At 45.0% G+C, this 27,067-nt stretch overlaps 1 protein-coding gene across 1 annotated transcript; it reads right to left on the bottom strand.

Annotated features, from left to right (window-relative positions):
- Positions 6,190-20,102, bottom strand: ZNF622 (zinc finger protein 622). Its single transcript, XM_018065587.1, has 6 exons — positions 19,311-20,102; positions 18,171-18,431; positions 17,791-17,953; positions 14,795-14,907; positions 7,603-7,746; positions 6,190-6,408 (listed from the first exon to the last, which is right to left on the bottom strand). Exons 1-6 carry the CDS (start codon positions 20,017-20,019, stop codon positions 6,281-6,283), a joined length of 1,518 nt encoding a protein of 505 aa, XP_017921076.1. The 5' UTR covers positions 20,020-20,102; the 3' UTR covers positions 6,190-6,280.

The raw sequence follows: 27,067 nt of genomic DNA, 5'->3' as shown, positions 1-27,067 counted from the left end.
GTTGTTTGAAAGAGTTGAAAAAAAGTTTGATTTTGCTGAGTCGTGTAGTGAGTATCGAGCCCAGCGTGGAGATACTGGTTTTCCCATGCTGTCAATTACTGACGTATACCACAGAGAAGTCATGTGTCACCACCCAGAGCACCCGGGTTCTTGTATGTAACCCAGATGGGAGGGAAGAGGTGAGTGGTGAGAATTGATCAGATTCTGTTTAGAGTGTCACCAAAGCTTCAAATTCCATGACTCAAGCAGCACAGCTAATAAAAAGCACAGTGATGAAGAACAGCAAGACTCTGGCCGCTATGCCTGAGATTCCTGAGCCGTACAATGGGAATAATAATTGCATCTACTTGATAAGAACATTGCAAAAATCAAGTTAAAAAATAACGTATGTAAAGGCCTTGCTCTTAAAGCCATATTGACAGAAAAACTGCACCTAAAGTTGACAAGTGGAAACCAAAATGCCAACTGGGCGAGACATGTGATGGTACAACAGTCAAGTGTGCTGATCACTGTTGTCGTGTAAACCCAATGGTGTAAAACAACTTTCTGTCTTCCAAATTCTCACAGCCTCTATGAGTCAGGAATTTGGGGAAATCTCATTTGGGCAGTTTTGGGGTGGGATTTGTCATAAGGTTATGGTCAGATGTCAGGGGACGCTGCAGTCCCTTGAAGGTTTGACTGGGTGTGATATGCAAGACGCTGACCTTGGATGCTGGCAGTTGGTGTTGGCCGCTGAGTGGAACCCCAGCTGGGACCATCAACCAGAACCCCTACAGTGACCTCTCCACATCACCTGGGCTTTTGTACAGCCTGATCTCGAGGGAGGTGGGGGTCAGAATTCTTCCGTGGTCAGGGGCCAAGAAAGCAAGGTGGGAGCCAGAATGCTTTATGTGATTATCCGTGGAATTGGCAGCATCACGCCCGCCACATTTTACTGGTTATGAGCAAGTCATCGAAGGCCAGCCCAGTGTCAGAGGCAGGGGAGGCAGACCCTACCTCTCCATAGGAGCAGGGTCAAAGAATCCATAGGCATGTTCTAAGGTTGCCAAACAAGGTTTATAGAAAAATACTCATTTCAGTCTCTACTGTCTCTAAAAGGGCTTCCCTGGTGGCTCCAGGGGAGATCTGGGCTGGATCCCTGGGTCAGGAAGATCTCCTGGAGAAGGGAATGGCAACCCACTCCAATATTCTTACCTGGAGAATCCCATGGACAGAGGAGCCTGGCGGGCTACAGCCCATGGGGATGCAAAGAGTTGGACACGAATGAGTGACTAACACACACACACTCTCTTAAAAGAATTTTAAAAAGTGACATATTGGACACATTGACCTGAGCAAGTCCCATAAGATCATATCATGTTTCTCCTCACTGTCCCCCAATCCTGCATAACAGAACAATCTAGCCCACCTCAGTCTGAGAACAAGGGCAAGAAGAAACAGAGGAACCCAGCAACTGTCAATTGCATCCCACATACTGTTGCCTTGTGCCAGGTCCCATTAGCATTACCGTGGGGTTTTACTCTGTTAGGTTATCAGCGAGGCAACTGTAACAGAAACTCTACCACACAGTGGCTTCACTATATCTCACATAACAGTCCAGCCACGTAGGGTCAGCAAGGCAGCTCCACTCCAGGATGTCATTTAGAGACCCTGGATTCTTCCGCACGATCGCTCTGCTGTCTTCTGGGGTGTCATCCTCACCTGCACAGATGAGAGTGCCCACAGCTCACCTCCAGGTGGGCAGAGGGAAAAAAAAGAGTCAGAGTGTGAAAATGCTGTTTGTCTCCAAGTCAGAGATGATCTGTACTTAGACTGAATCAAACCTCCACTCACAGCCACTGGCCTTAATTTAGTCACGTGACCGCAGCTTGCCACAAGGGAAGCTGAAAAATATAGTCTGGCTGGGAAGCTCAGTGCCCAGGAAGGAAGAACACATCTACAGAACAGTCTGCCCCACAAATAATCAAGAAATTATTATCCCTACATGGACATGTTTGCAGCATTTAACAAGCTAATCAAATCTTCCTAATCTCCATCAATTTCAGTGGCATAAATAATTCACTTACCAGCTAGAAATGACTCTAATTAAATGACAGGTACTCTTCAGGGCCTGGTGGCTCGGAGGTTAAAACGTCTGCCTGCAATGTGGGAGACCTGGGTTCGATCCCTGGGTCGGGAAGATCCCCTGGAGAAGGAAATGGCAATCCTCTCCAGTATTCTTGCCTGGAGAATCCCATGGATGGAGGAGCCTGGAGGGCTACAGTCCACGGGGTCACAGAGTCGGACACGACTGAGCCACTTCACTTCACTTCACTCTTCAGTGCACTTTTAAAGTATCTCTAGGACTGCAAGCCATTCCCTTGCAAGAATGTCTGCCTGTTGAGTTGGAAGCACAGCAATTACCTGGTCTTCTACAAATGAATAACTGTGAGCTCCGAATTAATCATGGCCAATGGAATCCTATAGAGTTTTGAAATATCTGAGGACAGCAATGAAGAGTCCACAAGTGACCCAAAATTGGTTGAAGGCCAAATTCGTTCACATTCCAGGTAAGAAAAAATGATATCTTCTTTTATGTGGTGACATTTATGTTAACTCTGTGCGCATCATGTAGGTAACATTAACATACATGTTAAATTTCAAGTTTCTAGATTTAGAACAAGATTCTTTCACACCTGCTGTAAATCAAAGGGACCTGAATAGATGTTTACAGCCCTACTAAGTGTAAACTTCAGCATAAGCAGCTGCTAAAAATTGTTTATGAACATGCTACATTAAGAACACTGGACAGGGGCCTCCCTGGTGGTCCAGTGGCTAAGACTCCACGCTCCTAATGCAGGGGACCTGGGTTCGATCCCTGGTCAGGTAATCAGGTGGCTCAGATGGTAAAGAATTCTCCTGCAATGAGGGAGACCTGGGTTCAATTCCTGGGTAGGGAAGATCCCCTGGAGGAGGGCATCCAACCCACTCTAGTATTCTTGCCCGGAGATTCCCATGAACAGAGGAGCCTGTCGGGCTACAGTCTGTGGGGTCACAAAGAATTGGACATGACTGAGCGACTAAGCACAGCACACAGGACAGGTAACCAGATCCCGCATGCTGCAATAAAAATCCCACATGCCACAGCTAAGAACCGGTGCAGTCAAATAAATATATAAATAAGAACACTGGCCCAGAAATCTCTGGCTTCCTTTTGTTGTCTGCTTACCAAAGCTATTAAACTTCCCTAAATCTATTTCCTCACGTGTGAAATAGAAATGTTACCTACACCTCACAGTGGAGAAACAGAAAATGTTTCTTTACACTTTGTACAGGGTACACTCCATAAAACACAAACGCAGTGTCCACAAAGCAGGAAGAGCCCATGGTGCCATCACTAGACGAGCAGTCCAACCCGTCAGCAGAGCTGCATGGGACTTGGGTAAAATTCATGGAGACGGGACGAGATTACAGTCTCTCACTTTGGATCCCGGTCTTGTTATCTCCACCAAAGTCAGACAGATCCACTTTCAAGGACCAGCTGATCCTGGGGTTACTCCCAGGATGAAAGAGTCCACCCAAGTCACGGTCAGTCAGCTGCAGCAGCCAGCGCTAACTCAGTCCTGATGCAGAACCGCTATTAAGATTACATTCGTATCTGCTGTCGGTTTAGACAACTATCTTATAGTCGCTATTAGGAAGCTTGATGAGAATGAAGTAAAAAATTTGGATTTAGTAAAAATATACTTTGGAGTTACTTTGGATAAATATTTTTTAAAATGTGAACAAATAATTGGAGAAAGGGAAGCAGTATGTCAACAATACATTGTAAGTAGTCAAATTCAGAATGATAAGAGTGTGAGGCTAAGGATGGCAGCTTTGCCTTAGACTCTAAGCTGGTAGTCTGACAGGTTCTGCCTCTTCTCCAGTGTGACTGGCTTAAGACACCAGGTAAAGAACATGTGGCCTTGAAAGGACTGAAGCGGGGAGAACTAATGGCAAACTGCTGTGTGGCAATGGGCCAGGAAGCCCAGGAAGCCCAACTACACAAGACAGACTGGGGCACAGTGCACCCAGAGACAGACACATCAAAGGAGAGAATTACAGGGGAATTTCATTACCAGACATGTCCTCAGTTTCCTGAACCACAAAGAAGTGCCCCCTCCCAAACCAGCTCATTTCTCATGTTCTTTATTTAACCACGAGTTGTTCAAATCTTCTTTGCCTTCATTCCCAAGCAGAAGTTTACTCCAGAAAATTTGCACATAAACTGAAGTTTTAAAAGTTATTAACATGATGTAGGTAGTGGTGTAGTGGATCCCTTCACAAACTTAAGTCAGAACCGGTCTTTGGAGCCTGGGAGGAGATAATAAATCAATAATAAATCAATAATAAATCAATGAAATATTTCAAACTGTCCTCATCAACACTCAAGAGGTAAAAAGGTCTCAAAATTAAAAGGGCACCTATACAAAAGAGGCACACCAACAGTGCAGGGCTGATGTGGGACCAGAGGGTAGACAGGAGGTGTCAGCTGCAAGGGCAGGGAAGTTTTGCATGCGGGACACAGTATGGTGCCTCCCAGCAATTACATGATGAATTAAGCTTATGAGGCTGAGTGAAAAAAATATCGAAAGAGAAACAAAACTGACAAGAGCTATACAGCACAATGTCATGTACCGACTCTGTGACTCCAGGGACTGAACCCCACGAGGCTCCTCTGTCCGTGGGATTCTCTAGGTTAGAATACTGGTGTGGGTTGCCATTTCCTACTCCAGGGTAAATTCCGGACCCAGGAGTCAAACCTGCGTTTCTTGTGTCTCCTGTATCGAAGGTGGATTCTTTACCACTGTGCCACCTGGGAAGGCCACATTAAGTATAAATTAAAAACATACCCCATGCCAAGCAGTATCTCATTTCCCAGGACATAGATTCAAAGATGTCAAACACAGCAGGATGGAGGATTGTTGTGTGACAAGAATGTTAGAAAACAGGGTGGAATAAAAAACCAGGGAGCCCTCCACTGTTGGATAGTGAGCCCTGTAGTAAAGAAATAAAATTAATTCAATTCTGCATCCAAGATTTAAAGGAAAATAAGCATCTCCATAGCAATCAAGGGCTGGTGAATGTACGGTAAATGTAAGTATGCTCTCTGGGCATCTCGGAACCCACTCCTCAGGGAGACCACTGCACTGACCAGACACCGCCTTACTCAGCGGGGTCCCTGCTCCACCCCGGAGAACTTGAAGCACTTAGTCTGTGCTGGGGACTGAGTGACTGATGGGTCCACTGCTGATTTAATTCATCACACAACCACCTGGGAGGTAATAAACACCTCACTGTACAGATTTTAAAGATCAAGTCACTTTCCAAAGTCAGAAAGGTAGCTCAGTGGATTTGAACTTCACGTTTACTTTCATTTCCAACAGACCATGGCCTTTTCCCTAAACTACCTATACTGAGCATCTCTTCAGAGATTGAACCCTGAGACCGCTTTTGTTTCTAAAATGAAAACTCAACATTTTACATTTATTTTCCTCCTACTCTAAAGGGAGCACTGGCTCACAGTTAGAAATAAAGAGGGACTTCTTCCCTCGTGATCCAGTGGTTGGGAATCCACCTTGCAGTGCAGGGGACTCGGGTTCGATCCCTGCTTGGGGAACTAAGATCCCACATGTTGTAGGGCAGCTCAGCCCGTGCACCACAACTATGGAAGTTTGAGAGCTCCAGAGCCCGTGCGTGGCAACACGAGACCCCTCATGACACAGTGAGGATCCTGCACGTTGCAACTACGACCTGATACCGCCAAAAATAAATAATAAAGTAAAAAGAACTTTTACAGCCAGCCATTGACATGCTTTTTTACTTCGCTTGAATTTAATGAAAGTGCCCAGAGATCGTCGCCATCTTGGGAGCCACAGTACATTCCAATGACGGACACTCCACTCTGCTCCCCCAGAAGCTTCAAAGCACCTAATGCGGATCGCGGCTCCAGGACACAGCAAGGTGTTCCTCTGAACGTTAAGCCAGGCTCAGAGCAGACATGTCACTCCTGAGTCCCCCACGCTACTCTGACAGCCCTAAATCAGCTCCAAGCTGACACTACACAGCACCTCTCAGGAGCAGGGCAGGGCCTGAGTCCAGCAGAGACAGTACTCACTGGATAAAAAGATGACCCCTCAACCCTGTCAAAAAACGACACGGGAGAGCCAATTTGATCCTGGCTTTTATTATCAGGTCAGGACAGAGGAAGTACAGGGGAAGTGGCAGCGGGAGGGCCATCGTCCCAGCCCCTGGCCAATCAGAACAGCACCTGGGGCCGGAAGTGCATCTGCCGGGTGGCGTTGTTCTTCATCCCCATCTTCAGCATCCACTTCGACTTCATCCTCTGGACATACTGCATGTCCCGCTGGCGCACCAGAGCTGCTCCTTGGGAAGGGGGTGAGAATGAAGCAAAGGACAGTGAGCTACGATCAGAGAAAACCCAACTTGGCAGAGAATCAAAGCTGGTTTCGGTTAAGCGGGCTCTAATATTTAAACAGGAGTTGTTATCTGATGCCTCTATCCAACGAGCCCTGGGGGGTTCCGTGCGCCTGCCACTGTGCACCAGGACTGCTCTCTATATACATGCCTCTTCAGTTTCCATCATCTGAAAAGGTCTAGAAGCCCAAAAGGTGAAGACCACTGACCAAAGGCACAGAGAAAGGCAGACTATAAACCAAGTCAGACAAGAATTCCTGACAAGACTAAGAGGAAGTCTGTCCACTAATTTAAGTGGCCTCACAGCTCCCAGGGGGTCTCAGCAAGGGAATCCACGTGCATATATAAACACAGAGGCCTTGATGATGGATTTCGGTTTCGGCGCCTTCCAGGCCATCGGAAAGCACCTCTCCCCACTCCTGACTTCAGTGGACTGACGTTCTCCTTGAAGATCCAAGCATAACGAGCTGCACTCAGCAGATATCAGAATAGATTTAAATAATTTCATACTGATGATATTTCAAAGCTGAACAATTTCAGTCGCATGCTCTAGCCCTCTGAGCCTTACTAAGCTTTCTAAAGAACAATTTCAAAATGAAGGACGATAGCTGGCCCTTATTATGTGCATGTACTATGTCACACATGCTTTATGACATCCAACCCGCACGACTCTGTAAGAAGATATTATTAATACCACCTCCATTTTATCAGTGAGAAACAGAGGCCTCGATTAATTAAATTACTCAGACTCTTTGTATAAGAACGTATAAGAATATCAGGTAAGTCATGTTTGACTCCACAGCTCAAACTATGTTGCCTCAAGGACATTATTTAAGTCCTCTGTATAACCTCCAGAATTTCAACCTTTGATGATTACTAAGCAATTACTTTTGCAATTATACCTCCTAAAAAAGTTAATGGTTTACAGGCAGTTTTAAAAAGCTACTGTGCTGAGGAATATGAAATTTTTAAGTCACGGAGCTTTGGGTTTATCACCATATATGTCTCAAGTGGTCACAGGCCAAGAAGCTAAGTTTCCCCCAGAGAGGACCCATAAGGAGAGAGTGAAGAGAACCACATCGCGCGAGCCCCTTTGTGTAACCCAAGTTCCTGGGCTGGCCCAGGAGGGCCCCACGGGCGTACCTGTGCTGCCAGTCCATCCCAGGGCTCTGTACTGCTGCAGGACCCGGCCCACAGCCTTCTGATTCTTAGCAACCGCCACAGCTCTCGACAAGCCAAACCGCTGCTTGTAGTATCTCATCAAGGAGCGATGACCCACCCTGGCACCTGGTTTTCAAAAGAACAGTACTGAAGCACGGAGTTGGATCATTTTTCAAAGCAGAGTTATAAAGCAAGGGCTTTCCAAATCACTTTTCATGTTAATCTAGCTGGAAAAACGCATGTGCCAGAAAAAAAACACTGTTTTACCAGCTGAAGAAAGATGAAGCTGTATGTTAACCAATGAGGGAAAGAAGGCAAACCCGAGCAGAGACACTGAGGTACATCCCTGGTGGTCCAGTGGCTAAGACTCTGTGCTCCCAAAGAAGAGGGCCCAGGTTTGATCCCTGGGCAGGGATCTAGATCCCACGTGCTGCAGCTAAGAGTTCACACGCCACAACTAAAGATCCCGAGTTTGCAACTAAGACCTGGTGTAGCCAAATCAATGAGTAAATAAATATTAAAAAAAAAACAAAACCCTGGAGAAGGAAATAGCAACTCACTCCAGTACTCTTGCCTGGGAAGTCTCAGGGACAGAGCAGTCCATGGCATTGCAAAGAGTCGCACACAACTTGGCAGCTAAACAACAACAACACACAACCAGGCAGACTGTGATCTGGGGAAATACTTCTTGATGGAAATGTGGCATAAAACAGAGAGTGAAGTGACCTAGCAACATGGAATAAAGAGTTTTATAAGAAATTAAAACTTGTGTATAGAAAAATTCCATGGACTGAGGAGCCTGGTAGGCTACAGTCCATGGGATCGCAGAGAGTCGGACACAACTGAGCAACTTCAGTTTTTCATAGAATAATAGCTGCAAATATTCAACCAATTAAGTCTATGGCTAAAGGAGAAAAAAAAACAGTAGAGATTGCAAAACAGAGATAATGACAAGTCACTGTCAAGTGAAAAATGCAGCATCCGTACTTACAATATGTCTCCACAGAAATTCACATGGCCGTCCCTACTAATACAGATAACAGGATCCTAGGAGACAAGGAATTTTAACTTTCTTTAAAAAGATTAAGCACCAATACTGGCCTGATGTTTAGTTCTACAAGCCACAGTCTGGGTTTAGAAGAAAAGCCAATCCACTTTCCCTTTGCTAACATTCCCTAATGCGGTGCTTCTCAAACAGGGGGGGACACATGGCAGTGACTGGAGTCACTGCTGGTTGTCACAGGTAGAGGGAAGCTCCTGACAACTAGTGGGTCGAGGCCAGGGATTTGGCTAAACACCATACAATGCGTAGGACAGCCCCTCAACGAAGAATTATCTGGCCCAAAAGGTCCACAGTGCTGAAGTGGAGAAACCCCGACCTACTGTTTTCTAAATGTTGACAGTTTTTTGGGTAGAAAGACCATGAACAGAATACTATAACTATTATAGATGGCTATATTTGCTTTTAGAATCTAGATTTTTAACCTACTAGAAAAAACTGTATCAGGTTATTCTGTGTGAACTCCCGGTACTTGACAAGCTACCTGTGCAACATTTTGCTCCCTACACAGGTATGAATAAGTGATTACTTCTAGGTGATTGATTTGTGACCAGACTTAGGAGACAACAAAAAGAGAAATTTTCTATTCCATGATGCTGTGGTCTCTGGATAATAGCATGGATGAAAGATGTCTCCCTGGACCCGATTGTTCTGGCGGGGGAAGAATTAACAAAGCTCCCAGACCACCAGAAACAAGTGAGACAGCGATGGAGAAGGCTCACACTTACACGGAAGCTCCAGTAGGAAAGCCCAGCAGTGCTGATGACGACTTTCTACGTATAATGTAGCTCAGGATGCTCTGGGTTTGCAACAATGACTTCCTCAGAATCATTAAATGATAATGCTGCTCATCAGCACTTACTAAACTGATTTATTTACATTTGTAAGCAGCACTTAGAAATATGTAATCTTGAAGGCTGCATTTTAAGACGTGTTTGAAGACGGTTCATGAATCAGTGCCAAGGTTCCTGACACCTGGCAGGAGAACTGCAAGCGCTGCTTAGAGCCACCCTTGTCCTGTGGCAATGACAGGAGCGCCTGGCAGTAAGCACCTAGCACAGGCGCTGAGAACAGCTCAGCTTCGCACCGGAACACAGTGCGCCTGTCCACAAGTAACAGATGGGAAGTGTCTGAGTCAGGCTGAAGCTACCACCTGTCCATCTATCTTCTGCCACAGTAATAACTGCCTACAAGACTGTCCACTCCTGATCTAAAACATGATACAAGTGAACTTAATAAAACAGAGCAGACTCACGGACACAGAAAACAAGCTTATGGTTCCCGAAGAGGAAAGGGGGTCAGGGAAGGAGAAATTAGGGCTTTGTAACTGCAGTAGCAGATATAAACTACTATGTATAAAACAGATAAACAACAATGTCCTACTACACAGCACAGCAAACTATATTCAATATCCTGTAATAAACTATAATGAAAAAGAACACATATACACATATTTATGTAAAATGTAGAATCATTTTGCTATACACCAGAAACTCACACAACAGCATACATCAACTATACTTCAATTAAAATGAAAAAGACTGTCTACTCCTACTTAACAAATAGCCTAACATTTGACATTAGACAGTGACAAAGTATCTCTAAGAGTAATTTCCCTAAGATTGATTATGTATCTCTTGTGGATCCAGTGGCAGATTCTTCTGGCTAGTCAGCAACTAACTGGAGGTGTCCTCACACCAACCTGCTCCACAGGAACTGAAGAGCCGACCAGTCTTGGATACAAATGCTCACAGCACCCTCTACTGGAGCTCTATGTCACTGCCTCTGAGACCATCAAGATCACAGCATCTGGTCTCATCACTTCATGGCAAATAGATGGGGAAACAGTGGAAACAGTGACAGACTTTTATCTTCTTGGGCTCCAAAATCACTGCAGATGGTGACTGCAGCCATAAAATTAAAAGATGCTTGCTTCTTTGGAAAAAAGCTATGACAAACCTAGACAGCATACTAAAAAGCAGAGATATTCCTTTGCCAACAAAAGTCCATCTAGTCAAAGCTATGGTTTTTCCAGCAGTCATGTATGGAGATGTAAGAGTTGGACTATAAAGAAAGCTGAGCACCAAAGAATTGATGCTTTTGAACTGTGGTGTTGAAAACTCTTGAGAGTCCCTTGGACTGCAAGGAGATCCAACCAGTCCATCCTAAAGGAGATCAGTCCTGAATATTCACTGGAAAGACTGATGCTGAAGCTGAAACTCCAACACTTTGGCCAACTGATGCAAAGAACTGATTCCTTAGAAAAGACCCTGATGCTGGGAAATACTGAAGGCAGGAGAAGGGGATGACAGAGGATGAGATGGTTGTACGGCATCACCAACTCAATGGACATGAGTTTAAGCAAGCTCCGAGATTTGGTGATGGACAGGGAGGCCTGGTGTGCTACAGTCATGGGGTCCCAAAGAGTCAGACATGACTGAGCGACTGACCTGAACTTGACCTGAAGCAACTACAATCAAGGAATCCCAACTACTTGCTACTTTTGAAACCAGTTTTATGCAAACTCTACTAAGGGTAGTTGATTAAATATCACTATGCTCTCCACATTAGAATCCTAGAAATCAGCTTCATGCTAACGTCCACACTGACCCAGTCATACATATATAACTGAGCATAATCAAGAGGTTTGAGAATGGTGAATTTGTTCAAAGAAATAACCAGGTGATTGAATATACTGCCATAATACCACCACACGTCTAAATGGTGTTTATTTGAGAGTTCCTATTTCCTTGGTTCATTAAAAAAACCCAAAGCAGTATTGAGGGAGAAAACCAATGGACAATAAACTGTCATATCTCATTAAAACGAAGACTGACTGACCAGAGGATGACTGGTTTTTAACATGAGATAGTAAAAGTATACGTTTAACTGTAGAGCTGGAAAAAATTTCAGAATACTGCTAGTTTCTGGTTCACTAAGAAAGCCATGTACTATTACTATTTAAATGAATTCTATTATAAGGTTTCAGAAGTCAGTCATCTGCAAAGAAGACCCAGGAAGGCAATGAATGATGTGTATGTAGATAGTTCCTTTTCTGGCTCCAGGTCACACACGCTTTTTAGACACTACATACAGACTCTCCCTGGGGGGTGAAAGGAATACACTTATCCACGTGGTCAAAAAAATCTGTGTAGCCACACAGGTTACTTGATGCCATTATGGCCTTTCCCCAGGAAAATGTACGCACAGGAAGAGATGTGCAGAGCCTAGTCACCCCAGGTTGGGGCAGTACCTGGCAGTCGGTTAGGTCTCTCCTGAGGCTGTATAATGGTACAGAACTGCCCAGTACTCAAGGACCACAAGGGTCACTCACTACCGCCAAGTCTCCCTCAAGAGCATCCGACACTTTAAAACAGCATGACTCGGTATGTGGACAGGCAGCTGTCAGTAAGGAAGTTCATGTTTTAAAAATGCAAGAATAGGACTCCTCTGGAAGTCCAGCGGTTAAGACTTTGCCTTCCAATGCAGCGGGTGTGGGTTCGATCCCCAGTTAGGAGCTAAGATACCACTTGCCCCAGAGCCAAACCATAAAACAGCAGCAATGTTGTAACAAATTCAATAAAGATTTCTTAAAAAAAAAAAAATGTCCACATAAGAAACATCTTTAAAAATAAATAAAACCCAAGAAACTGGACCGACAAGTTAATCTCATGGCCCTTTCTTCTTTGATTGTGTGAAGAACAAGCAGAGCAATCTGCCACCTGGGGCTGTAGGCAAATATGATGCGTGGTCCCTGAGGCCACACTGGAGCCCAGGATGGCTCCTTCAGCTCTCTTTACCTGCCCTGTGGCAGACCCAGGGAAGTCACCTTGCTTTTAAGTCACCTCCAACTTTCCAGTCACTCAGTCAACAGACGTTTACGTGGCTCCCGTGTGTCTGAGGCACTGCGCTGAGATGAAAGAAGCCAGTTTGGTCGTCACAGTAACAGGGACAGAAGGCAAGCGAGTCAACAAGTGCCAAGAAGAGACCCGTCGTGAGGGCCGTGCGAGTGTCCCGGGAGCAGAGGAGACTCTCCTCACCCAGGGCAGGAGCTCAGCTCAGCCGCTTGGAGCAAGGAACCCAACTTGAGGCTCAGAGGAAGACAGGCAGCGCATGTACAAAGGCCTAGAGGAGGGAAACTTCACGTGGGCAGGAAAAGGAAGCACACAAAGACACTGGGTGACAAAGTGACCCTGAAGGCCAGGGCTTCCCCTGGGAATTCCAGAGGGAAAAGAAAATAAAAAGAATGGAGTTTGTTTCAGAAAGAATGTTCTGGTGGCCAAGTGGAAATCACACTGGAGAAGGCCAGAGAGGAAGCTTTCATGGTAACACAAATGGATAAGGAGGAAAAAAAAAGAAAAAATACTCAAAAGCCAAATTCCTAACTAATTAGGAACTGCAATTAGTTACCATCTGGATTTAGGAGAGGAGTAAAGGATCCTGAGAAGACACCCAGTTTTGGCTTTGGCGAACCTGAGGAGCCTGGATCACTCTGGGCAATGTGTTGTCTAGATAGCTAAGGAGTCTTTAAGCTTCTGAAATTTTAAGTCCAGGTGAAAATTTCTCTTAAAATAGTCTATATATCTTAAAAAGGATATGCTCACTGTTGAACAGACTTTTGTCATGAAAAGTGCTAAAGTGGCTGCAAAACGAAGCCCACGTCCCGTGATCCTGCTACAGTCAGACACTGCTGGCAGGGACTAGCTCATTCACTTTCTCAAAGTCTACTGTGATCTTAGTCTCCCAGGTGGAACTAGTGGTAAAAAACCCTGGTGGGTTTCCACAGGGTCGCAAAGAGTTGGACATGACTAAAGCAACTTAGCATGCAAGGAAGGGGAACCTAATAAAATAAGGGCCCAACAGACAGTTTTTGAAAAAGAAGTTATCAAACTTATTTCTGAGGTTCTGCATTAGTATTTTCACCAGGGGAAGAGGAGATTAGGTCCCTTGTGATACACTTACGCCTGTTTTGCTACTGTGTGTTGCACGGGCCACAATATTCTGCTGCATTATAGCTTTCTTATCACTGTAGAGGAGTTATATCCTCAAGACTGGTTCTGCCGGCACTTTCCTCCAACTGTCACTGTATAAAGCTGCCCTTCACCTTAGAAGGTTATTATTCCAGGTTAAGCAGGGCTGTCTGTACCTAAACAGCAACATCCCATGTGGAGAGCAAACAGCACAAGGTGGTTCCTTCATGGCAGACATGTATCCACTGGCAGCATGACTGCCCCTGCTGCCCCCCCATTACAGCACGTCTCCCAGGCAGTGGAGGAAAGGTGGAATGGGCTCTTCACTGACGAGGTCCATGATCTTAGGCAAATTACTCATCCTGTCTAAGCTTCAGGTGGCTTATATCAAATACGGACAACAGAATCTAACTCAGACTTGATCTAAAGAGAAAATAATGTATCTGCCTGAATATGCTAACTTCTCAGTAAATATATTATTAGAACCTTATTATCTTATCATTCCATTCCCTGTCCTTCTAAAATGTATATTCTCTAGCTGCTCCCATTCCTATCAGCTAAGCATAACACTATAAATAATATTTCACACTTCTCATAGTCATAGCTTTCCTTCTTCTTTGAATATCTGGGACAAAATTCTACCATTATGAATCCTGTTCCCCAAAGGAGAAGGCAGAATTCAAACTCCAAGTCTTTCCCTGCACCCAGAATATGAACAGGAAGCCTAGGTGCTGTCAATCATATCCAACCATGCCAGACTAACACACACAGTCTGAACAACCATGGAAACAGGAATTAATTCAAGGAGTAAGGGCAAAGTCAAGCTTAACAAGAAAAATCCAGAGGGGCCAAAAAGCTAGATAATAAATAGAACACAAAAGGTTTATGTATTGAAAAGAAAGGAAATGGCCGATTAAAGCATTATAAATCACAACAAAGTGAGGAAAACACTGATGCAACTTAAACAAAACAGCTAAATCAGAGCTATGGGGCTCGCTTCAGAGTTGACCTTGTCCACAGGAACATAAACACACACTTGAAGTTGTAGGTTCTCTCCCCACAGCGTGGAAGGGAAGTGATGGGAACATGCTTCTCCAATAATCTCAATGGCGTGAAGCTACGTATTCCGGACAAATGCACTTACCAGAAGGGAGAATCAGCTCCATAGTTTCATCGTCATAATCCAGGGTCTTTTCTGAGGGCAGCTCCTCAGTCTCATCATGGTCCTCGCCTTCTTTGTGATCTGGGTAGCTACTCCTGGAACCATGGGATGCCATTAACACACAGACCAAGACCCCAAATCTTATTAACATACTGCCAACCTACTAGATCACTAAAGGGGTGGCGGGCGGGGGTTAACGTCTACAGGGACTACACTGAAAGCTTCTGGAGAGGAAACAATTTGCTAGCATTTTCTCTTTCGGAGAAGGCGATGGCACCCCACTCCAGTACTCTTGCCTGGAAAATCCCATGGACGGAGGAGCCTGGTAGGCTGCAGTCCATGGGGTCGCTAGGAGTCAGACACGACTGAGCGACTTCACTTTCACTTTTCACTTTCATGCATTGGAGAAGGAAATGGCAACCCACTCCGGGGTTCTTGTCTGGAGAATCCCAGGGATGGGGGAGCCTGGTGGGCTGCCATCTATGGGGTCACACAGAGTCGGACATGACTAAAGCGACGCAGCAGCAGCAGCAGCAGCAGCAGCATTTTCTCTTTAGTAAAGTAAGCAAATAGCCTATGAACTCAAATTGGATCCCAGACCTAAATGTAAAATACAAAACTATAAAAAATCCTAGAAGATAATATAGGAGAAAACCTGGATGACTTAGGGTTTGAGGATGACTTTTTAGGCATGACACAAAATGCACAGTTCATGAAAGAAAGAACTGATCAGCTAAACTTCATTCAAATTAAAAACTTCTGCTCTGTGAAAAACAGTATCAAGAGAATTAAAACACAAGACGAAGACTTGGAAAAAGTATTGACAGAAGACACAACTGATAAAGGACTGTTATCCAAATGTAAAAAGAACTCTTAAAATTCAACAGTAAGAAAATAACCCATTTGGCCAAAAATGGGCCAAAGACCTCAACAGACTCCTAAGAAGAAACACATGGCAAATAAGCATATAAAAAACATGCCCCACAGCATATGTCATCAGAAAAATGGAAATTAAAACAGAGATACCACTATACACCTATCAGAATGGCCCAGACCCGGAACATCTAATGCTAGGGAGGGTCTGGGGAGTAGGAATCCTTCGTTGCCAGCAGGGATACAGGAGGGCACAGCCACTTTGGAAGAGCTGGCCACTTCTTGCAAAATCAAACATACTTTTACCATAAGACCCAGCCTGCTGCTTGGATTTACCCTAAGGAGTCAAAAACTTCTGTCTATACGAACACCTGTAAGTGGATTACAGAAGATTTATCCAAATTCCTACAACCTGGAAGAAACCAACATGGACTTCAATAGGCGACTAGATAAACAAACTGTGGTACATCCATGCAAGGGAATAGTTTTGGATTACACCAAAAAAAAAAAAAAAAGAGCTAGCAGGCCATGAAAAGACACGGAAGAACCTTAAAAGTATGTTACTGTGAAAGAAGCCTGAAAAGGCTACATACTGTATGATTCTAACCATACAATATCCTGGAAAAGGCAAAAATATGGAGACATTAAGTATCACTGTTTTCTAGGGGTCAGGTGAAGGAGAATGATGAACAGGCAGAACACAGAGGATCTGTAAGCAAATGAAACTACTCTAATGGTGGATACATGTCACTATATGGACATCTGTCCACACTCACAGAGTAGACAACACCAAGAGTGCACACTAAACTATGGACTTTGAGTGATAACTGGTGGGTCAACTTGGTTCATCAAATGCAACATATGTGCCACTGGGGGAGGCTGATAATGAGAGAGGCTATGCACTTGTGGAGTACGGAGTACATAAGAAACTGCTATACCTTCTGTCCAATTTTGCTGAGAACCTAAAATTGTTCTTAAAAACAGTGAGCAAATAACCTACAACAACTCTTTCACCTGTGTTGTTTCTCTCAAGGAAGGCTGGCAAACAGGGGAAGAGGAGGAGACTATACAGTGGGAGATGCAGCTCTCAATTTAAATCCTTACAGAAACAAGTTCTAGAACAGCGCAGTCCAGGAGAACTCTGTGATGATACAGATCTTCAGTCTGCGTGTCCAGTATGGTGGCTACTTTCAAAACACATCTGCTTTTAAGCACAAGTCTTGAAATCTGGGTGGTGCAACTGAAGAACCGGATTTTTAAATTTTTAATTTAATTAATTACCCCAAAGAGTGACATGAGTACATCTAGAAACTAGCAAATTAAGACACTGTAGTTCTAGAAGAATCTCTGTCTTTCACAAATACACAAGGAAAATAATTGGAGAAACTCACACTAAAATGTTAACAGTAAGGCAGATAAGTTGACAGGAATGGACAAAACACCAGATCGGACACTTCACAAGATATATCCAAGTGGTTAAGATACCCAGTTAACATACAGTAAAAGGTTCTCAACTGCATTAGTTCTCATCAGGGAAATGCACATCAAAACCACAATGGATATCCCTACACAGCCACCACTTTTACCCCTACACAGCCACCAAAGTGGCTATAATGAAAAACTGTCAGGACAAGTGAGAAATGAGAAATCAGAAGGAAAATGCAAAAGGACAACTTAAAAGACCAGGGCATTTCTGAACACCTGTATCAGGTGGACTCTGCACTCCTGGCATGGTCATGACACACACCTGCTTGCAAAGCACACTTGTGCTAGGTCATAGGCACACTGACACTAAGAACCAACCACTCAGGCAAAACTGAACTTCGGACCATTGACACCACAACAAACAAAAACAAGTTTTCAAACCAGACAAACTTAACAGTTTGGGCCCGAGATCGTCTCTTTGTCAGATATGTGTGTTTAACTCTGTGATACTCAGTTTCTCATTTACAAAATGACAGGAAATAACCACCTTACAAAAGTGTTCTAAGAGGTATTAAGAATAGGATATCCGACAGAGCCAGACAGTTACCAGGGAGGGGCACAGGTGAAGCCAGTGCAAATGTGATGAGTTTGCTCCGCTCTATGTTACAAACCAGACTGACCTAAAATCATAGAAGTCCGCAAATTCCAAAAGAGCGTCCCCATCTGTGAAGAGCTTACAGTGACTCCGGTCACTCATGTGCGCCTGTACCGCCTCCGTGGAGTAGAAGGACTTCCCTCTCTCGTTGCACCACAAGCAAATCTTCCCAACACCAACTTTCTCTCCTGGAAAAAAAGTTGAGAAAAAGACATGAAAGCAGCTTTTTGGAGCCAGATTATATCTCATCATCTATCTCATCACAATTCAAAAAACAGGCACCAAGTTTTTTATTTTCACAAAATCAGCAGGTCATTCAATCCAAGACTGGTGAGAAACACAAAGTCAATGCCCCCCAGTAATGCAGGGTTTCATCATTAAAAAAGAAAAGAACATTATACTCACCCAAATATTTAATCAGTCCCTTAAGATCTGAAAGATATTCTACATCAGGAATAAAGAAGCTGTGGACTTTGGTCATATGAGCCACATTTTTCGTGAGGGAGCTTGAGTGATGTGCACAAAACAAGCAGTCCGTTATGGGGATGGCACCAAGGGGGGTGCTTCCTCCTGCCTCTTCCTCCTCTGCATCCTGCTCCTCCTCCTCCTCCGTAGCTTCAGCATCCTCACATTCCAAGTCCTCATCAGAATCAATATCCTCCCAGTCTTCAAGCCAGAGATTTCAAAAACAAAATCAGTAGATGTCAGTGTTAGCCATTCATTTACCACTCACCAGTCTGCATGGCTAAGGAATGCCTTAGTCTTCCTTGTTCAGGGCACAGTAAACCCCTTGAAGGGGGCTTTGGCTCCTTTTCTAGGTATATATGAACACTTTCAATCAGTGCTAGTGGGATGCGAGACGCCATAGGGGAAGAAAGGGGAAAAAAAAAACTCACCAAGTCAAGGAAGCTAGGTTGAAGGCTCAAACCTCCCCTTTCAGGTTAGTTAGCTGATTCTGAACTTCTCAGTGCAGTTTTACCAAACTAAGTTAAGTGCAAAGCCATCATAACTAGATACCCAATAGAAATAACACATTCTACAGCAGAAGGTGTGGAGGGTAATGTGTACCCCCTGCATATGTTAAAAATCTCCCCATTCAATAAACAGAGAAAGGATCTATTCATTCTACAAATATTTACTAATATTACCCTCCGCCCATCTGATGGTTTCAGTATCTGAATCTATTTAATACAACAGTGAGGGGACGACAGAGGATGAGACGGCTGGATGCATCACGGATGCGATGGACATGAGTTTGAGTAGACTCCAGGAGTTGGTGATGGACAGGGAGGCCTGGCGTGCTGCAGTCCATGGGGTCGCAGAGAGTCGGACACGACTGAACGACTGAACTGACAACTGACTGACTGAACTGATAAAATGCCCTGTAAGGATGCTGGCCACACCGGTCAGTTCAGAAAGCATGGAAACCACCTTCACTCATCATCTTCACTTAAAAACTGACACCTCCCCGCTCCAACCTCAAGGATAAACTGAAAACCTGAGGACCAACCCCTCCCTCGCCCCGCCCCCCAGGCCGGTCCTCACCGTCCCCATCTAGGTCTTCTTCACTCTCTTCCTCCCCCTGCTGTTTCGCCAACTTCTTCGCCTGCCGTTCAAACCACCGCAGCCGGGGAGGTTTCTCGCCCGGGTCTCGCGGCTGAGTCCCACGTCCCCCGGCGGCCACGGGACACCCGGGCTCCGCCTCGGGAGCTGGCGCCGCCTTCTTGGGAGACGTGGACGGCTGAGCCTTGATGACCTGCTGGATGGCCGCGTTCACCGCATCCTTGTCCACACTGTCCACGCCCAGCCCTTTCTCCAAGTTCTTCTCGTTCATGAGCGCCACTTTCCGACTCACCGCCTGCTTCTCGAGCTCCACGTGCCGCCGGGACCTGAGGTGGTTTTCGTAGGCCTTGAAGGAAGCAAACTTCTTACTGCAGACGGTGCAGTAGGTGGCCGCGCCCTTGCTCTCCGGCTCCGCCAGGGCCCGCTGTGCCCGCACCCGCTCCTGGAAGCCCTCGAGGCTGACGGGGGCCATGCCGGCCACTTTGCGCCTCAGGTTGTAGCGGTGCCAGTCCGTCTTGTAGTGGACCCGCTGCGCCTCCGCGTCTTCCAGCACCGCCCGGCAGGTGTTGCAGGTGTAGGTCGCCATCGCCAGGCGGGAAATAAAGCGCGACCGAGGCAGAAATCTAGCAACTAGAGGCCTGACCACACCATAAGAGCCGGACTGCGAGCTGACTTCCGGACTTCGTGTCATCCCCAGTTGGACAGGAAGTCCCGCCTCTCAGACTGTAGCCACGCCTCCGCCGCGGAGAGTCCCGGGAAAGTGGGGGAAGCCAGTGACGGATCCGGCCCCGCCCAGTCGACCTGAGATGAGTGCTGAGTCAACAAAAGTGGGCGTGGCCTGAGGTGGTTATTGATTGACAGTCCTAGCCTCGGCAGAGTTAATGTCTGGGTTTGTTTTTTTTCCCTGTACGCTGAAACCTGAGGCCGGGAAGGGGGCCGCCTCGCGGAAACGGGGCTTGGGGAGTCCGGAGGACTGATGCGGTTGACTACCCGGCGGTCGAGGGCTTTCTGAAGTTCGTGCCCCTGCAGCCCCGGGAGTGGGTGTCACGAAAGCCAGGGCTGCTGGTTAGACCGTTGGTTGGACCGTCTGAGCCCTCGCCCCGACGGCTGAGAGACTCAGGTTGGAGGCTGAGGAAATTCACAGGAAAACCAGAGAGTCCAGGCCAGAGCCTCGGCCTTTCTAGGGCGGCCCTTCCAAGGAAGGGCGCAGGGGAAGCTCCTGAATTAGTAATTTGCACCTGGGAGCACAGAGTCCCGTCCAGCTGCTGCCCAGTAGGAATAGAATCCCGGACATGCAGGTCATCTTAAATCTAATAGTAGCCATGTTTTAAGAAAGCAGAAACAAAGACTTAAGACGGCCATTTTTTTTTAAGCCCATATCATGGCAAATAGATGGAGGAAACAGTGGAAACAGTGGCTGATTTTATTTTTCTGGGCTCCAAAATCACTGCAGATGGTGATTGCAGCCATGAAATTAAAAGATGCTTACTCCTTGGAAGGAAAGTTATGACCAACCTAGACAGCATATTAAAAAGCAGAGACATTATTTTGTCAACAAAGGTCCGTCTAGTCAAGGCTATGGTTTTTCCAGTGGTCATATATGGATGTGAGAGTTGGACTATAAAGAAAGCTGAGTGCAGAATTATTGATGCGTTGAACTGTGGTTTTGCAGAAGACTCTTGAGAGTCCCTTGGACTGCAAGGAGATCCAACCAGTCCATTCTAAAGGAGATCAGTCCTGGGTGTTCATTAGAAGGACTGATGTTGAAACTGAAATTCCAATACTTTGGCCACGTGATGTGAAGAGCTGACTCATTGGAAAACACTCTGATGCTGGGAAAGATTGAGGGCAGGAGGAAAAGGGGACGACAGAGGATAAGATGGTTGGATGGCATCACTGACTCAATGGATATGGGTTTGGGTGGACTCTGGGAGTTAGTGATGGACAGGGAGGCCTGGTGTGCTGCGGTTCATGGGGTCGCAAAGAGTTGGATATGACTGAGCAATTGAACTGAACTGAATCCTGTAATAAGCCCAGTATAGCAGGCTTCCCAGGTAGTGATAGTGGTACAGAACCCACATGCCAATGCAGGAGACGTGAGTTCAGTCTCCAGGAAGATCCCCTGGAGAAGGACGTGGCAACCCTCTCCAGTATTCTTGCCTGGAGAATCCCATGGACAGAGGGGCCTGGTGGGCTGCAAGCCATAGGGTCACAAGGAGCCGAACACCACTGAAGCAACTTAGCAGGTACAGCACACATCCTGAATATTATTTCAACAGGTAGTCAAGACAAAGGATTTAATGAGACATTTACATGGTTTGTTAGTACTAAATCTTGGGATTCCAGAGTGAATTTACAATTAACGCCCACCTCACTTTGGACTCAGAGAAGGCACTGGCGACCCACTCCAGTACTCTTTTCTGGAAAATCCCATGGATAGAGGAGCCTGGCAGGCTGCAGTCCATGGGGTCGCTAAGAGAGTCAGATACGACTGGGCGACTTCACTTTCACTTTTCACTTTCATGCATTGGAGAGAATCCCAGGGACGGAGGAGCCTGGAGGGCTGCTGTCTCTGGGGTTGCACAGAGTCGGACATGACTGAAGCGACTTAGCAGCAGTAGCAGCACTTTGGACTAGCTTCATTTCATGTGCTCAGTTAGCTCTGTCCTTTCATTTGTCCCAGCCCAGTTCTATAGGAGGCACTATGTTGACGGAAAGGGGAGTTCTTATACTTCTGTGCACAGCCTAGCTGAAGCAATCAGCCTGTTTCAGAATTGAATGGCTACATGTTTTGAATGCAAGGGAGCCAGAGCACCAAAGAAAAGACTTAAAAAAAAAAAAATCAAGTCTAGTCTTGTATTCTTCTTGCTGAAAACCTTCCAGTGGATTCCCTTGACTCACGATAAAATTTAAATACCTTCCTGCTCTGGTCTGAATGTGTTCCCCCACAATTCATAGATTGAAAACAGTGCCCAAGATGATGGTATTATTTAAGGTGGACCTTTTGGGGGTGTTAGGGTGTGTGGTCAGATTTCTCCCAATGGGGTTAGTGGTCTTCTAAGAGAGACCCAGGAAAGGATACAATAAGTCTGAGACTACAAAGAAGGCCCTCACCAGACCATGCTAGCACCCTGACTTCCAGCTTCCAGAACTGGGGGGCTGGGGGGGGAGTTGTTTATAAGCCACCCAGTCTGTGATACTTTATTGTCCATGTGTGATAAGTTGCTTCAGTCCTGTCCCCAATTCTTTGTGACCCTATGGCCCGTAGCTCAACAAGCTCCTCTGTCCATGGGATTCTCCAGGAAAAAATACTGGCTTCCCAACCCTGCGTTACAGGCAGATTCTTTACTGTCAGAGCCACTAGGGAAGTCCAAAGTGACAAAGAGGGTTCCCTTTCTATTCTAGAATGCCCACTGTACCTACCCCTGACCTCCTGCCCTACCCTGCTTACCCGCTTTAGTCACATTGACACTTTTATTGTTCCTCTAGCAAGGCTAAGCAAGCATCTTTTTGTTGGTATTATGTCTCAGAAATCATTTACTATTCTGCTTGTATCAACTATTGCTGTCTTGCTCCCTTACTTTTAAGGTTTTTACCCAAATGTGTTTATAGGAGAGGCCTAACCACACCCTCTTGTCATAGTAGTGCCTACTCCCAGCTCATAAATCTTTCCCGAGCATACCTTTTCTCCATAGCAATGTGTGTGTTAGTTGCTCAGTGGTGTCCAGCTCTTTGTGACCCCATGGACTCAACAGGCTTCTCTGTCTATAGAATTCTCTAGGCAATACTACTGGAGTGAGAAGCCATTTCCTTCTCCAGGGGATCTTCCTGACCCAGGGATTGAACCTGGGTCTCCTGAATTGCAGGAGAATTTTTTTACCATTCTTTACACATCACCATACTAGACATGTATTACTCCATATCACATTACCCCCAACATCTAGCAAGAAAACAGACCTTGCTTATTTCCATTTCTATAAGTCAGGAGTTGGAGTGGCTCACCATCTCATAAATTTGCAGGGACAGAGCTTAAGTCACATCAAGAATCTAAGGCAGCTGAAGGTCTAACTGTGGCTGGTGGATCCCCTCAGAAGGGGCTTGTTTGCACACTGATAGCAGGAGGGTTTGGGTTCCTCCATGGAGCTGCTTAAGTGTTCTTGTAACATGGCAACTGGCTTCCCTCAATGTAAGCAAAGTGCAAGTCACAATGTCTTTAAGTCACACACGGTCATTTCTACAATATGCTGTTACTTACAAAGGTCAGCCCTAATCAGTGTGGGAGGGGGTATGTGAGTACATGAATGGGGTGTCTTTGGGGACCAGTTAAGGAAATTGGCCACCACTAGGATTTGTTGTTTGTTTCTGATTTCCCAATTTTAGTATTCTAAGTCCAGTATCCCATGAACTGCCTCTATCCTGGGCAGACCAGAATAGTCAGTCCCATTATGGGTTAGTCCTCCATTTCCAGATTACAAGCTCCCTGGGAACAGGGACTCCTTTCTTTGCTATGTACCCCAAAACTAGAACAGTGCTGGCACATGGATTATTTAGTATGTGTTGAACGATTCTTTTGTGATGATTTTTATTCCAGAAAATTCTGAGATTATCAAAATCTTTTAAAATAGCTGAGTCCTCTGGATACCCATCTTAAGAAATGTAATTAGTATGAATCCAGTAGGGATACACAAAACAATGTATATTTTCAAGCTTTCTCTAAAATTAAAGCAGAGAATGGTTATGTTCAGTAAAGAATTTCTGTTTTCTCTTTTCCATTATCTGTGGTTCTTCAAGCATCTGTTCCTTCTTCAGGTCATTATTTCCTCCCTGCCTCCTTCCATCTATTTCATGACTCATTTCAGCATCTTTAAACTCACCGGGTGTTTTTACTTTTCCTTCAAAGGGACTCTGCTTTCTCCATCATGTGAATTTCCCCAAGGGCTGCAATTCTATTACTTGGTCTCCTGGAGAGCCTTCTCATTCCTCTTTGTCTACCCTCAGCACACAGAGATCGTTACAATAATTCTCCTCAGCCATCTTTTCTCTTGTGTCGCTCCTTCTGCTCAAAAATGGTTATCTGTTGCCCATAGATGAAGGTTATATTCCTTTGCCTGGTTTTCAGTATCTCCTATCACCTCTCCTCACTAACTGTATCTCCAGGAATGTTTGTTTTTTCCCAGACTACAAAACAGTTCTCTAGCACCAGCTAGTGTCCTCCAGCTCAACTTGATTCTAACACTATATACCTGGAGATGAAGTCAGATCCCACAGGTCAAAATGCTCAGTCCTGCATGGCTGACCCCACTTCAGAAGCCAATTCCAGGTCCAGGTTGTGGTGCTTCTGACCAACTGGCTGTAAATCAGAGGTTTCCAAGACGTCCTCTTCAGTCTTGAGTAATTTACTAGAGCAGCTCACAGAAATCTGGAGACTAGTTTACTCATTAGATTACCAGTTTACTACAAAGGAAACAGGGGTGACTGCTAGGTAGCTTCAGTCGTGTCTGACTCTTTGCAACCCCTTGGACTATAGCCTGCCAGGCCCCTCTGTCCATGGGATTCTCCAAGCAAGAATACTGGAGTAGGTTGCCATTTCCTGCTTCTGGGGATCTTCCTGACCCAGAGATCCAACTCACGTCTCCTGTGTCTCCTGCATTGCAGGCAGGTTCTTTATCACTGAGCCACCAGGGAAGCCCTACCAAGGAAACTAAAGGATGTAAATAAAGGCCCAATGAAGAGATACTTAGAGTGAGGTTGGAAAGGTCCCAAACAAGAGATTCTCTCTCTCTGCAGTTTTGGTTATGACATCCTCTCAGCTAGCCTACAGGGCTGTCCAAAAGTCACCTCATCAAGATAACAAAGACACATTTATCATTCATATCATTTAAGACCTTCCAAGGGTTTTAGGAGCTCCATGCCAGGAATGGGACAAAGGAATGTATTTCATTATCACAAAATCACATACATAATATCCTACTGGTTCTAAATTAACACACCTATGTTTGAGATTTTTCTGTCTTGTTAAGGGTGATAAGAAATTCACAAGTAACTAATAGCATAAAGATGGGTCAAGTACAGTGAGACACAAAGGAAGTGGCGATGGGTATTTAGAATAGAAAAATGGCGTCAACCAGGGAGATAAGTTTTCGTTAAGGAGTTGACATTTCAGATGGGTACTGAGGGAGGTGGGGATAATGAAGACTTCATCTGTAGGTGGAAAAAGGGGCTAGAGAAGAGATCCTGTGGACAGAGGAAAATAAGGGGCATATTTAGGAAGATTACATACCTAGCTGGTGTGATACAAAAGATATGGTAAAGAAAGGGAAAAAAGACAAGGAAGTATTGGGTAAAGAGTTGAATTCTAGAAATTGCCGTTCACTTTGCAGTTGGTAAACAGTAGAGACTCAGAGTGTTTCTGCTTTTATGGGCATGAGGAATATAACTGGACCTTGAGTAAATCCAGCAGCAGTATCTGCAATTGATTGGAGAAACAGTAGAAAAGAGGAGGCCTATGGCCAACAGGTCCCTGATAAAAGTGAGCCCACTGACCAAGAGAACTTTGAGTTAAATTTCTCCTCAACATATCAAGGTACTATGTTAATGTGTTTTCAAAAGTCACTTCTGAAGATTTTTAGGTGAAAACAGTAAAAATGTTGCAGAATGAGAATATAAATACTGCTTTAAACCTAGATTGACCTTCCAAAAGGAACTTGAGCCCTGCTTTATCGTTTCAGATCAAAATGCATGATCAGTGTATGCTTTTCCCATTGTATGGTTTTGCTCAGCATTTCCTATGAGAGGTGAACAAGACATCTTTCTATAGCCCCTCTACAATTAAAAAGAAAATCCATGCTTCCCATTTTAATGACTGTATAAATTCTCATAGTAGTGTATCTGTAGTTTCCCACTGCACTGAATCAATCACTAGGTTTATCGTTAGCACATCTTAAAACCATAAACAGGATTATATGTAATGTCCCCTCCACCCCAACCTGCCAGAAACACACACACACACACAAGATGAAAACCCTCGACATCCTGATGTTTGATAGACTTAAGAGTACCATTATTACATTGTGTAAATTTATAGTCACATACGGCTTCCCTGGTGACTCAGTAAAGAATCCGTAAATTTGTAAAGAATCTGCCTGTATCGCAGGAGACCTGGGTTCAAGCCCTGCATCAGGAAGATCTCCTGGAGAAGGAAATGGCCACCCACTCCAGTATTCTTGCCTAGGAAATCCCGAGGACAGAGGAGCCTGGCAGGCTACACTCCATGGGTAGAGTCAGATATGGCTTAGCAACTAAACCACCACCATTCTTCAATAAATACTATTAAAGTACATATGTAGTTAGAACGCAAGTGTCCACAGAGAGTTGGTATGTCTCCACCATAGGGCTGGTAACACATTTTTCTACCCTACCTACCTACCTCCCTATCCCCAACCCCTTTTAATTTATAGTTTTTAGCATTTGATTCTAGCTTTATTATTTATACCATCAAATCTTGAGTTTATCTCCTTGTAAGCTTCAGCCCATGGGATCGCAAAGAGTTGGACAGGACTGAGCGACTGAACTGAACTGACTGAAGCTTGTAACACATTCTCTAATTATTTGAGTTATTTAACTTATTTTTCTCCTCATAGAAGAAACTGAAAAGACCTTTAAACTTTCTGACTTTGTGGCCAAGAGTATTTTTTCCAATGAAGAAACATACACATAAAAAATGAAACCTGGTAACAAAC

Source organism: Capra hircus, chromosome 20, assembly GCF_001704415.2.
Source record: "Capra hircus breed San Clemente chromosome 20, ASM170441v1, whole genome shotgun sequence".
In the NCBI taxonomy this organism is placed as follows: domain Eukaryota; kingdom Metazoa; phylum Chordata; class Mammalia; order Artiodactyla; family Bovidae; genus Capra; species Capra hircus.
The sequence above is the reverse complement of the archived record's forward strand: the minus strand, read 5'-3'. Positions and strand labels throughout refer to the sequence as shown.

Excerpts from the sequence above, each read along its gene's own strand:
- ZNF622 (XM_018065587.1), bottom strand. The coding sequence starts at position 20,019 with ATGACACGAAGTCCGGAAGTCAGCTCGCAGTCCGGCTCTTATGGTGTG. Across the intron at positions 17,954-18,170 it reads GGGACTGATTAAATATTTGG|GAGAGAAAGTTGGTGTTGGG; the intron begins GTGAGTATAATG and ends CTTTTTTTCCAG. Across the intron at positions 14,908-17,790 it reads GCGGACTTCTATGATTTTAG|GAGTAGCTACCCAGATCACA; the intron begins GTCAGTCTGGTT and ends CCATGGTTCCAG.